The sequence below is a fragment of the Leptinotarsa decemlineata genome, unplaced genomic scaffold (assembly GCF_025532065.1).
Source record: "Leptinotarsa decemlineata unplaced genomic scaffold, Ldec_3_MD MMD2_tig00026336_RagTag_RagTag, whole genome shotgun sequence".
Lineage (NCBI taxonomy): Eukaryota > Metazoa > Arthropoda > Insecta > Coleoptera > Chrysomelidae > Leptinotarsa > Leptinotarsa decemlineata.
The window spans coordinates 8,048,004-8,062,217 of record NW_027412692.1 but is presented as its reverse complement, the minus strand read 5'-3'; the positions used below and the strand labels follow the sequence as shown (position 1 = coordinate 8,062,217).

General features: G+C 32.2%; 1 protein-coding gene across 1 annotated transcript in view; it reads left to right on the top strand.

The window, feature by feature from the left end:
• The window catches only part of Ptp10D (Protein tyrosine phosphatase 10D), an 86,115-nt gene extending 72,162 nt beyond the window's left edge, over positions 1–13,953 (top strand). Inside the window, 7 exon segments of the mRNA XM_074183188.1 lie at positions 1,212–1,518; positions 1,678–1,915; positions 3,688–3,874; positions 3,998–4,255; positions 6,958–7,106; positions 7,788–8,023; positions 13,422–13,953. Coding sequence (XP_074039289.1) covers positions 1,212–1,518; positions 1,678–1,915; positions 3,688–3,874; positions 3,998–4,255; positions 6,958–7,106; positions 7,788–8,023; positions 13,422–13,453 — 1,407 coding nt within the window. The 3' untranslated portion in view covers positions 13,454–13,953.
• Positions 13,954–14,214: the final 261 nt, after the last annotated feature.

Here is a 14,214-nt window from a genome sequence, read left to right as displayed (position 1 = left end):
TTGTCCAAACCAAATAATATATATGTAACTAGTTATGCTGACGATGTCTCCATCATACATTGTAACAGGGACAAATGTATTGTCGAACAAAATATAATGGAATCTGAAGAATTACTGAAAATATGGAACAAAAGCAACTATCTGACATTAAATCTGGACAAAACACAAAGAATCTCTTTCACACTGAACAATACGATAGCTAATAATGATATTAACTTATTAGGAGTGCATCTAGACGTCAGTTTAAATTTTTTGTCACACATTAGCCATTTATCCAAACGGTTATCGACGGCAACTTTTATTATTAGACAATTGAAGGGCAAGCTAACTGAAGAATTCATCAGGGTATCTTACTTTTCAATATTTCACGCAGCAATGACGTATGCTATAGTTGTTTGGGGTGCATCAAGTCATACAGCCAAAATTTTTGTCTTGCAGAAAAGAGTTCTAAGAATTATGGCAGGGGTTGATTATAATGATCATTGCAAACCACTATTTAAAAAATTTAAGATACTTACACTTCCCTCTTGTTTCATATATGAATGTTTGATTTATATAAAAAATAAAAATATTCGTGGTGATACCGTCAAATATGAGCAGGTACATGAATATTTCACAAGAGGAAAAAGTGATATAAGACTGCCAAAGCCTAGAACAACTAAGATCAAACAATCATCTCTGTATCTATCGATAAAATTTTTTAACGCTCTTCCTAAGAATCTGAAAAACGAAACGTTGAGTTTGAGCAACTTCAAAAAGAAAGTAAAGCGTATTCTGATCGAGGAATGTTTCTACTCCTTTGAAGAGTATTTCAATTACTTTTCATATCCGATACCCTATTTGTAATCAAGTAACTGAATTTATGTATTTATGAAGTATACAAAGCTATACATATTTGTGTTTGAATATGTTTTTATTGTCTGACAAATGGTGTTGATTGTAATGGATTTTAAATAACTTAATTATTCGCTGTAATTTTCACATATTTACTTTCTGTTGTAACTGTTTTATGTGACGTATGTATAAACACTTTTGTGTAACAACATGAATGTAGTATCTATCTATCTATCTATCATTATCGAGCCTAGACGAAATAAAGTGAACCATTCGTTAAATGCTTCTGCAGTCCAATTATATTTTCAGTATATGGCCACTACTTCTCACTACTTCATTCAACATTCATAAATAACATTGTTATAACATATTTAAAGGTGAAGTTATATGCAATCATTGTGGCAGAGGACCATTCAAAAAATGCCTCTGGTCTGGAAATGCCAAGTTGGCGGGATGTTCAAGCATACTCGGTGTGGCCTCCCTATCAAGTGATGGATCCTTACTACCCATTCTCGAATAGTTCCGTTGAAGACTTCACGATAGGAGGACAGTCTTGTGATATAAGGCATGTTGGGTACTGTAATGGTCCCTTGAAATCCGGATCCACTTATAGAGTTAAAATCAGAGCTTTCACTGCTCCAGATAAATTCACAGACACCAGTTATAGTTTCCCAATTCAAACAGGTAAGTAGTATATATTTACATTAAAAAAATATTGATTGAAAATATTCCATGCATTCGTAAGGATTGATTAGGCTGGGTGAGTTTTCAAATGTTCTCTAGTCATTATAATTAAAATTCTAAGCCTAAATTTTGGTACAAATCAGTGACTTCATGTTGCAGATCAAGATAGCACTCCTATTGTACTTGGCATAGTCATCCCACTTGTTCTCATCGCAGTTCTGTTCATAAGCATTATAATTATAAGGAGGAGAAGGTCTGCGGGAAAGAGAAAGGCTACAGAATCCAGATCAAATGACAACATGTCTCTGCCTGACTCGGTGATTGAGACTAGTAGACCAGTCAGAATTGAAAATTTTGCCAATCACTACAGAATCATGTCTGCTGATTCTGATTTCAGGTAACCAGCTTGAAGCGTTTTTCACTAATTTTGATATAAATTAAATTCCGGTATAAACTAATAATAATTGAGAGAAAGAAAAGAAACAAAGGGGTGAGAAAATGATTTAGAGCAAAAAACAAGTTGAAACATTCAAATTATATTTTCGAAATAAATAATATCAACATGACTCTAAGCATACAAATTCGTACATATGTACTGTAACAATAATCTATAACTATCAGCTAGATGTGAGGGAAAAAATCAAAGAAAGGCAAAAATAAGCCAATCAATTACGATTTTTTCACAGTATTTTTAAATGATTCCAAAGAAGAATTGAAAAAATCTAAATATAAATTGTATTCGTTTGCAAATCTCAAAATTATAACTATAGACTCATTCTGGCTGTAGTCGGTATGACAAAAGGGTACTTTGAAAATTTCTTTATTATACTTTTAAAAGTAACATGTTCCCATTGATTATTTTGTGAATTAGTGTAAGATCTGATTCTAATCTTCTATGAGCCAGAGTATTCAAGTTAAGGGTGTTCAATATAATTTTATAGTTGTATTCACCAATATGATATTCCAGTTTATATGCAGAGTACCTTGAGAACTTGTTTTGAACACTTTTGAGCATATCAATATCAATACGAAGGACATCACAACAATGTTCAATATAACAATTGAACAAACAATATATGCTTTTCAAGTGAGATATCTGAGAGTCAAACCTAACATTTTTAGTGCTCTAGAAGTAACATTTGCAAAATAGGGTTTGAATGACATTTTTGGCTCAAGAGTGAGTCCTAAATCTTTGAGCGTATTTGTTGTTTCCAGTTCCCATTGCTTGATATTATATGGACGATTTATATTTTTCTTTTGGAAGAAAGTTAATTCATGACCTTTGTTTATATTCAATTGCAATAAGTTTACATGACAGGTACAAAGTTTAATAAATCATATTGTTACAATTCAGTATCAGATCAAATATTGTAAACAATCGATTTATTGGAGTGGTTTTATATTAATTAATAATCAGCCAAATTCTTTGAAAAATGTTCTAAAAAAATCTAAAAAATATCTTGTGATATAAATTACTATCTTATCATCAATATTTCATATTTTTATTCAAACGAATTAGTTAAACTTTCATTTGTTATATTATTCTTTCTCTCCATAATATGTTTTTTGGGAAAAATGAACTATTATTTTTATTATCAAAATCATATTATTATATATAGATGAATAATTACAAATTAACAATTTATAGGTGTAGCAAAATCCTTGTTTTTATTTACAAAGAAGAAAAAGTAAAAATTAATAAAAATATCACATGGTATTTAATGGACAGAATGCAGATTATTCATGTATAATTAAAATTTGAAAGTGTTTTCTTGGTGTATGTTAGAAGTTTAGATTTCCTTTACCTAAAGATTTGAAAACCGTGGATGAAAAACTAAAAGAAAAATGAATGAAATGGTCAATTATTGGAAATACTTAAAATAATAGTTAAAACAGCAATAATATAAAAAAAAATTGATCAAAAATGAAAGGCAAAAAATTTCATTTCAGATCACGATTTTTTTTCGGAAATTAGGGTTCTCACAATTTTTTGCTATAAATTTTGGCTCGATTTTTTTTTATTTGGACATTACTTCTGTTTTAACTAATTTGACTGAATATTTCAATAATTTCAACATTCACTCATTTTTATTTTATTTGTTCTGTCATAAAATTCCAAGTTTATATGTTGATGAACAACTTTTCTTATATTTTCTTTGTTTTTAATAGGTTTAGTGAAGAATTTGAGGAACTCAAACATATAGGAAGAGACCAACCATGTACCTTCTCAGATCTTCCATGTAATAGACCCAAAAATCGGTTTACCAATATTTTACCATATGATCATTCACGGGTCAAACTTCAGCCTGTAGATGATGAAGAAGGCTCAGATTATATCAATGCTAACTACGTACCAGTAAGTTAAATTCATTAAATAGTAATGTGTTGTGGATCAAGTTGACAAAATTCCCACGTCGTCTCATGTTTTGAAGGTGTTAAACTACAAAGACTCCAATTTTATTTTCGTTTTTCATTTCAGGGTTACAATTCCCCAAGAGAATTTATTGTAACTCAAGGTCCCCTACATTCGACCCGAGATGATTTTTGGAGAATGGTCTGGGAATCCAATTCAAGGGCCATCATAATGCTAACGAGGTGTGTAGAAAAGGGCAGAGAAAAGTGTGATCATTACTGGCCCTACGATACCATGCCAGTGTACTATGGAGATATATCCGTACAAATACTGAATGAGTCTCGCTATCAAGACTGGAATATTAGCGAGTTCATGGTGTGCAGGGTAAGTTAGAGGCAGTTTTATCTTGGACACATTCCATTTAATTTCGCTGAATAGATATAGATAGATAGATATATTTTATTGGTCCATTTAAAAGAACTTTCACAAGTTATGGGACAAGTCATGAAACAATTCATATAAGTAAAAAGATACAAATTTATCACTTTAACAGATTCAAAACATAATATATACAAACGAATATACTTAGACTGATATAAACACACATATATACATATGTGTATATATACACACATATACATATGTATACATATACACACACATATATTGCACTTTTAGGAACATTTAAGAACTTGAACACATCAAAACGACTCTGTTTTAAAAAAATTAGTGAACTCATCAATATTGTATGGACTTATATCTAACATAAGCACCTTGATATATTCAAAATCTTCCAACTTGGTAAATCTTTTATATTTATCAGGTAATATATTATACAGCCTAAGGCCCATTATTTGTTATGATTTTTGACACCATGTTGTACGATTTCTTGGAATATGTAGATCATTTTTTATTCTTGTATTATAATGATGTACCGATTCATTTTTCATGAACTTATCTAAATTTTTGTGTATATACATCAATAGTTCAACGATAAATAAACCATAAAGAATATTATACTCTCTGAGACTTCTGCAGGAAGTTCTTGAAGATACATTAGCAATGTTTCTTATTATTCTTTTTTGTGTTATGAAAATATCCTTCATAAGACGAGTTACCCAAATCAAAATGTCATATATAGGTTGTTCGCGTTAAGAAGAGAATGTCGTTATTTTTGGTAATTTTGTATATCCAACATAACAACGTTAAAATTCCCACTGAAATGCGTTCAACAGCAATGAAACTAGTAACATTTCATTTTGTAAGTTGCTCAACTGATAGTTGAATTTCAGACGTTGCCGAATCGAAAAAAACTCGAAAACTGTCAGTCTTTCTTTTCTTTTCAGAAATAATCATTTCTTTTGATAAGACCTGCGTATATTCAATATGCCTAAAGCATTGTCGAAATAGTACCAACAAATAACAAAATTAAGTAAGGATAATAGCAATAAAACATATCAACGGTACAAAAAAATTTGAAAGTTTAAAATAGTGCACATGTTGGCAACGCCGTAACGTGTCATCTTGTGACGTTATTCTCTTCTTAACGTGAACAACCTATATATCAATCTTGACTGAATTTGACCATAATGGCTGCTGTTCATGTATTGTTGAACACAGCATATATGTTATGAAATTTACTTTTACGGCCGGAGTCATAATTGAAGGCAATAAAATCTGGACGGTAGGTCGTGGTTGAATGAAACCTGAAGTACCAAAAGTTTCGTCTGCTATTGCGGCAGACATCATCAGTGGTATTTGTGTTGACAGCGAGGACAAAGGTTATATCTCGAAGTCTCTTTACGTGCTACGAAATTAGAAAAAAATGTTTCATGACTCATTCTGAACGAGAGAAATAAATTCCAATAATCTGTTACGATAATTTACTTAACATGTTTATGTTGTTATAGGTTTCTGTTTTAAAATCCCAGCTCGAACCCATATCTTTGGTTTTTTGTGAAGACACATTTTCCACAGTCGTTAGTCAAAAGTGGTTAATTTGTAAGAAATTTTAAAAGTATCCTATCATGTTTCATTGGAGAAGTGATTTTTTTAACAGTATTACTAATCGGCGAACCATGTACTGTATGTTTTAGTTCATACATTACAGAAATTGACTTGTCTGGACAATATATTTACATATACAATATTCTTTCACTCATAAGTGAGAGAAACTATAGTATTGTGTAATGGTCCATCTTCTGTAACAGCTCTAATTGAGATTATCTGACAAAAAAGCTGAAAAGGTTGAACTTGGCATATCTTAATGCTCAATTCAATTCATTTCTATATTGACCAGTTGGGTACAAAATTGTACGTCATAATTTTTACAGTAAACAATATATAATATACATCATATTATTTACAGTTAACAATAAAATAATTATATATCAGACATACACGTATCAAACCCACAATAAAGAGACATTTGACAGTTACATTGAGGAATTCTTTGCAACTGTAGTAACATATATCTAGTAAAAAACTTTTTAATGATCCTGTAGAATAACTTGTCTGTTTTAATTTATCTAATAACTGCTTCTTTCATGTTCAACACTGATAACTTCATGATCGGTCAGAACAAAATTGTTGAACAACTTGCTATCAACAATAATCGACCTATTCATTGAAAAGTGTAAAAATAACCAACTTCTTCTGAACATTTTCAAGTCACTGTTGTTTAATTATTAGTTTGTTTCAAAAGTTTTGTGATGAGTCAGTCTCCACCAGGGTCCTCAAATCCACGTCCTGGATTATTAAAGGGGCTCATCTACGATGCTAAAATCTTCGTAACGAAACTGCATTTATTAACACTTTCTTTTCCAAATACTTCGTTAATTTTTTGAGTTGTTTTGGCAGCGCTTTGGTTAAATTCGAGTTCGTAGAGAGTTCGCTGAGAACCCGTTGATTTCAATATCCAAATTATTATTAAGAAAAATCACAAGTAGCACACTATTTTTTATATCAGTTGGGTGTTTTTTTCATATTGGTGGTGGTGGTGATGTATTTGAAATTACAAACAACTTTGAATAATTTTGAAACATAATTTTTGGAAATGATTTTAATGTATAATGAAATATTTTCAGGGAGACATTCAAAGGGTCGTTAGGCATTTCCATTTCTCTACATGGCCTGATTTTGGAGTGCCTAATCCACCGCATACCTTAGTGAGGTTTGTTAGGGCATTCCGAGAAAGGGTGCCACCTGATCAAAGACCAATAGTTGTCCATTGTAGGTGAGTAAATTCACTTTTAAATAAGTCATGGTATCGTTACTTTCCAATATCGAAATATTTGAAACAAAGTAGTTGTGTTGTTGCTTGCTATTCGGTTTTTCAATTTATTTAGATTCTTGAATGAATATGTTAATTATTTTTTATGGTATACTAACACATATTTGTGTCAGATTTTCAATTATTACTTTAAAATTAGTTTTCCAATACACGAAAGGTTTGTTATTGCTTCGAATTGGTCAGCAGTGCCTAAAAAACTGAAAAGATACTGAGTTGTACTGTAACTCACCTATATTGAAATTGGAACTCAACAAGCAAAGCACATATAGTAGAAGCTAGAGAAAATTATCATTCCTAGAAGAAAGTAGTTTTAATTGTGTTGATACAATTTAATGTTAGCCCAACAAATAATAAAGTCAAAAAAAACGGTCAATATTCTATAAAAAATCTCATTTCATTATTTTTGTCTTCAAGCATATATATTATTCAGTATCAATATAAAAATGAACAGCATCAATGTATAGATTACAATATTCCCTATTGATCAGTATATACCAGGACACAGTGGAATAAATAATTATTGAGTTATGGAGCTACAAAAACACAGCATTAAAACAAAACTTTTAAACAACCTTATACAGAAGAAGTACCTATATCTTCAATGCAATTATTTCATTATTTCAGTGCTGGAGTGGGTAGATCTGGTACATTTATATGTTTGGATCGTATCCTTCAGCAAATCCTAGTGAGTGACTACGTCGACATTTTTGGAATAGTTTTTGCAATGAGGAAAGAAAGAGTGTGGATGGTTCAGACAGAACAACAGTATATCTGCATACATCAGTGCCTTTTGGCCGTACTTGAGGGGAAAGATTTGAGTTCCTCTACAAGGGAGATCCATGATAATCAAGGATTTGAAGGTGAGATTGAGGCATTTAGAATTTTGAAGCTTTCTATATTGAATTGTTGTGCAATATACCGATATTGTTGTAATACAACGTGATTGTTTCATTCTTGTAGATCAGAAAATTTTGTTTCTGGTTCTCATTTGTAAATCACTTGGTTTGTTGTAAGAATTGTTTTTGAAGTTTCTTAAGAGGGGGGCCATGAAATGGTTTATAATTAGTTCTACTTTTTATATCATGAGAAATTTAGATGAAGTGTCTGTTTGCCACAAATTTTCATTCAATCGATGTTGTAAAAACAATGAAATAATTCTGAATAGTAGCAACAAAGGAAAATTTCAGTGTATAATGAAGAATTATATTGAAGTTATACCAGTCAGTCATATTCATGGGTGTCCCAAGACGAGAAAACCAACAATTTTTTGATTCTCTAGAAACAATTGATCACTTTCATCTCTAGAAAATATATAACTATAAGTGCATAAGACGATTGAAGAACTGTTGATTCTGATATAAGTTTGTTTGCAAGCAGTTATTGATAAAATTGAGGTAAATGTTTGGAAACATTGAAATCTCTTGCCTAAAATAATCCATTATTTGAAATCTACAAAGCATCAAGTCAATGTCTTCATACCTGTATTCATCTTGCTGATCATGTAATGACTTTACCGTCTTGATTGCCAAGAATGGGACAGATTAATTTTTGAAATTCTTCCCCTTCTGAGTGAATCAACTTATTCCAGAAATGGCTGAAGTGTAATGATATTTGAAAAATACTTTGAGAAATTAGCCAATTTTCCTATCAATTTTTTTTTGTGGCGTTTAGGCGTGAAAATTTTGAAGCTGTGCTATTTGATTGACAGTAAGGTCAGTGTTGTTAATAAACAGAAGCTTTATTTATTAACTCTAGAAAATTATAAAGAAAGGAAGAAATATCATCTATATTGAATCAAGACATTGATAACACAAACGTGGGTTTGCAAACATGTTGAATTTTGAAAATATAAATCATTTTTGCCAAGTAAAATTTCTGTTATACTGAGTCGATCATAAAACTAGGTTAGGTTAGGTCCAAAGTGAGTGGGTCTATCTATACGACCTTCCACTGCAACCCGTAAGGGTTTATTGTGGCACACACCTATTCACACTCGGACAAATAAACCCAGCTTCTTAACGAAGCCGATTAGATTGTATGGTGAGTGGTCTTTCAGGTCAGATGGTAAGAGTACGGATCTGCCGAACTCTAAGAACCTGATTCGGTCCCCAGCGGGCAGGCACAAAGTATATGCTCTGCTGTTTCATCATTTTCCAAATAGAGGCGACACACACTGTCTTCCGACAGTCCAAGTCTCTGCATATGATGATTCAAATGACTGACCAGTAAGAAGGCCTGTTAGACATCGTAGTTCATCCCTACTGTAGTCTAACAATTGTTTGGTATCAAGCTTCGAAGGGTGGATAAACGCTTTGGATTGAGCCAATCCTGGAAGATTCTGCCAGAAGTCCATAAATCTTCTTGCCATCCAGGTGTTCAATGTTTGTTTGGTAGCACCCTTCTTTGCAAGAGAGTCAGCAGCCTCATTACCTTCCAGGCCAGTATTGCCAGGAATCCAGACCAGAGACAATCTGTTAAGTCTTCCTATTAAAGAGAGTCGTTTTTGGCAATTTGCTACCAATTTAGACGTTGCTCGGTAGGAGTCAAGAGCTTCCAACGCCGCTTGACGGTCCGATAATATTTTTATTGACTAGTGTGTGAGGTTGGATTTATCCACTCTCTGCACACAATTCAATAGCGTGAATTTCCGCTTGAAATACAGTCGCATAATTTCCTAGGTAGGTAGATATCTCTGTCCTGGGTCTGCGAGTAAAAACACCTGCACCAGAACCGAAAGGTATTTTTGATCCATCTGTGAATCAACAACTATCTGCTCTTAATATTTCCTTCTACCAGAGGATCCAGTCCTCTCTACTCGGGAACAGTACTTTATAAGGCAGTTCGCAGTTGACAGTTGGAGGCATAAAGTCAGAGGTCATTTCCAGAATGCTGTTGCACTCTGCATTTCACTGACATGAAACTAATATTGTATGTGTATAGGTTGCATCTCAAAATTATACTTATTCTGCGATATTGTAATTTATGTATACTTGAAATTCTTTACCGATCAAGTGAATATAAAATACTCCATCGAAATTAAGTGAGTTAGAATAATATTATCATAAGCAGATACAGATACAAAACTAGTTTTGAACCCTGGGATAGGACATGATAATTAATGAATCAGGAGACATCCAGTCAACCAACATAGACAGGCCTTTCTGAAAAAATACTGAGAAGTAACTAGCACAATCCTTGTGCTAAGCCATATTCAACAAGTTTTGTAAAAATCCTTGATTCCAAACGAGGTTTTTTGAACCAGTTATGCTTTGCCTTGTTTCGAAAGCTACAAAGTGAAAATTTTAAACTTACTGTTAAAATTTCAAGGATTATAATTTTTGAACGAATGTCTTGAGATCCTCCCCTGTTTATTAACGAAACAGACATTATTTTTGAACACAGACACTCCCCAAGAATTTTTTGGTCCTCCTCAGGAAACGCCCCCGCCTATATTTACATTGAGAACATAATTGTATTTATGAAAAATTGGAGATTCTAAATTCCTAAATTATTGAACTTGTCAAATTGAATCGTATATTGCACAACCCCCTGTAAATAATCTTCCTTCATGCTACACGCTCCATTTTTGTGGTAGCAGAAATGGTATCTGCGTTTATAAGACGTTGTAAAAAGCTGCTATTCTGTGGTTCAGGAAAAGGTGTTGGTGCTACAGTTGACGCCACTTTCTCGCCAGGGGAAAAACTGAGGTAGATTTGAACACGCTGTTGATTTGCGAAAAACCTGCACTGCTTTCTCTTTTTTATATTGGTAAATTTTTTCTATTATTTCGCATCGTAAATGTGACATGTTGGAATCAACAATTGAATGAATGTGGGAAAATCTTTTGCATGATTATTGCTTGTACAAAGATAGGGGAATTTAGTGCATGCCTCAGGAGTGTGATTCGTATTATTCAAATTGAAACTTAGACGTCATTATGTACTTGTGATGCACTGTTTGGTGGTGATTGAAACACATATCGAGGTGTTGAAAATAATGGTTTGGTGTTATATTACTCCAGTAATATTTAAAACTTGGATTTTATTAGGTGTTCATTACTCTCATTATTACACAGTTCTTTATTATTATCCTTTTCCTCTTCTTTAATATTTGTTGATTAGGTACTTTTCTTTAGTAACATTACAATAAAAAATAACTTTATCAAATAAACAATGGGGTTTGGAGGAGTTATTTTGGTAACGTTTACAGAATTAATCAAGAAGTTCTGTTCATACCTGTGATTTACTCAACATTTTTCCTTAATTAATAAGTGTATTTGGAATCAATGAAGTCGCCCCGGAGCGCCAATTAATTTTTATTGTTGTTTTTATTTTATTTTTATAGTTAGAATATTATGTTTTTTGAAGAAGGTTCTATAATTGGAACTCACTTTACATGTATTTCTTCATTTGAAAAAAGGATTGTTTTTATAATCTCAATGAACGACAGTGTATTTTGGATAATCATAATTTTCAAAAAGTACTCGTGCCAAAGAAATCTATCAGTGGGCTTTTCAAACCATTACTCTGTTGATCTGATCTTATCTGGAATGTCTGACGTAGAATGATCTGATGAAAATTATTTTCTGGTGTGACTCATGAATACCAGATAGGCAACAACTATAGAGGCATCTACTACACTTCAAATTTTTTTAAGCCTCTAAGAGGCTCAAAAGTTCTGAGTTGATAATCAGTTAAAAAAAACAAATAAGTAATGATGGCCTTACATCATTTTTTTTTCAACTTATGTTGCATCTGACATGTCATTTGGTCAATAAAAATGTTTCATGTTCATTCCTTCACATATTCCAGTCTGAATTAGCTTCCTCTTGCTTTCCTGGTTTCTACAAGATGAAAAGAGGGTAGATTTGAAAGTACCTCCAATGCTGCTGTTGGTGTAATTCTCAAATGACCAATATAGCAGTCATCCGTTTCTTTTTGGTCACCAATCCAAGGCAGCCTATGATTTGGGTTCAATTACCATTAAGTATCATATCTGGTTTTAGCCGTCATGTCTGATCATGTTGTATTTAATGATCTCTTTATTAGTCATTTACAACATCATTAAATATAGTGCAAATGGGAATATGATTTCACATGACTCTATTTGGAATCTTTGAATACTCAATAAATAGTGAATGTCTGGTCTTGACAGTAGTGGTTATGACACCTAAGACGCCAGATATGGAATCGACAAGACTCAATCCACAAATATCAAAGATAAACAAAGCTTCCCAAGGTGGTCCGTTGAGAAGCCTCATTTATATTTGATAATTGGGTCTTCGGAAGATGGCACAGCCACTACTTATCAAGACTTGTCTTTTAAGAACAGTTGACTTCAGCAATGCATTCGTGGTTTAGCCTGGCACCACTAGTGGGTCGAAACAACGCTGTCTGTTGTTGGATCACGGATGTTTTGTTTTTGTGTTCTGGTTTCAATTAGTTACCTTGCAGTGTAAGACAAAGTATGAATCTCATTTGGCTTGGCTTTGTAACATACCTCCTTGGAGGGCTTCATTTATCTTTTATATTTGTGATTTGAGAGCTTGTGTATTTTTAGTTTATTTTGAATTAAGTTGGTACTAACGTTGCTTGGAGAATTTGAGCTTACTGAATCTTTCTGGTGTGATTAACAGCTAAATGCCTGATTTTCCAGAGAAAATGAAATATTTTCAAGTTGCTGATACTATGTTCATGGGATAATTAGGAGTATAGGTTTGGAAATTGAAGTAATACCATAACTTACAAAATATGCTGTGTGTGAAAATCTTTGGTAATGAACATAATTAGAAGGTGATTACATTTTCATTTCTCACTAATGGGATCTTGGAAAATCAATAGGCGACATGTAGATAAATCATAATAATAAAATATTACTTTGCTTGACATTCGCAGTTCAAAAAAATTAACAACTTAGAGACGTGTTTAATGTGTGATCCTTTATAGTTGATTAACGAGTATGTAAAATATTTTCTGAATACAACAATATTTATAAGAGATCTGTCATTCCTTGAATTAAACTGAAGTTGTGTAATTTGCTGTTTCTGCGAAGAGATTCATTTCAGAAATGATGGTGCTTTTTTGTAGGGCGTTTATGAATGTACACACCATATGCACTTTTTTGGTTTTGTCTGTTACTCCAGTTTCCAACTTCAATGATTGGGGAGCATGACAACTGAATGATTTGAAAATTTCGTTTCTGATACTGGTTTCTATGATTTAATTAGCCACTCAACAATGTTTATTTTTTTTTCCTTAGATGATGAAGGTATAGCAGAATCTGGAATGTGAAAACCTGAAGAGAGAGCCAGAGACAAACTACTCGGAATTCCTATTTTTGCTAAATTGACGTAACTTGTTATATTTATACAGAACAGAAAACTAAATAATCCTCATATATAATGTATGCAAGAATTTTTGTTATTTGTTTAATGAAATAGTTGTCACCGATTCAAGCAAAGTTCGTGCCAAAATATACAGGGTATCGATAAAACTTTTAGTTTCTGGGTCATATTGTTTAAATAATCTATAGAGAAGTGCCCTGTAACGGAATATGAATTTTTGATTATGATAATACTCATTATGAAGTTGTAATTAAACAAATTGTTTTCTCACTGTATAGGTGAATTTTAGGATGGTATTTTTTGACATAAATGATTCTGTGATAATTTGAACTTTGTATCTATACATAATTATTATATTTTTTAATATAAGATTTTTGACTAACCCTTTTGTTATTTTGCTGTGTACTTAATTTTACTCAGAAATTAAAAATATTTTATCTATTTTAATACAGTTTTTTATTTCACATGTTTTGAATTTAAGAAGAAACGACACCAACAACCGTCTTTGCTTAACCTTCACAAAGCAAAAAAGTAAACAAACTAGAGATGTTATTGACAAAATGGAAAAATGTTGCATTTTATAAAAGTTCCGCAGTGTTCTGTAATGTCAAGTTATCAACAGTCAAAGTAACACTGAAACACTCACCTCAAGGACACATTACAAATGAGTCTGAAATATTCAAAATCAGAAAGATGGATCTTCATTAT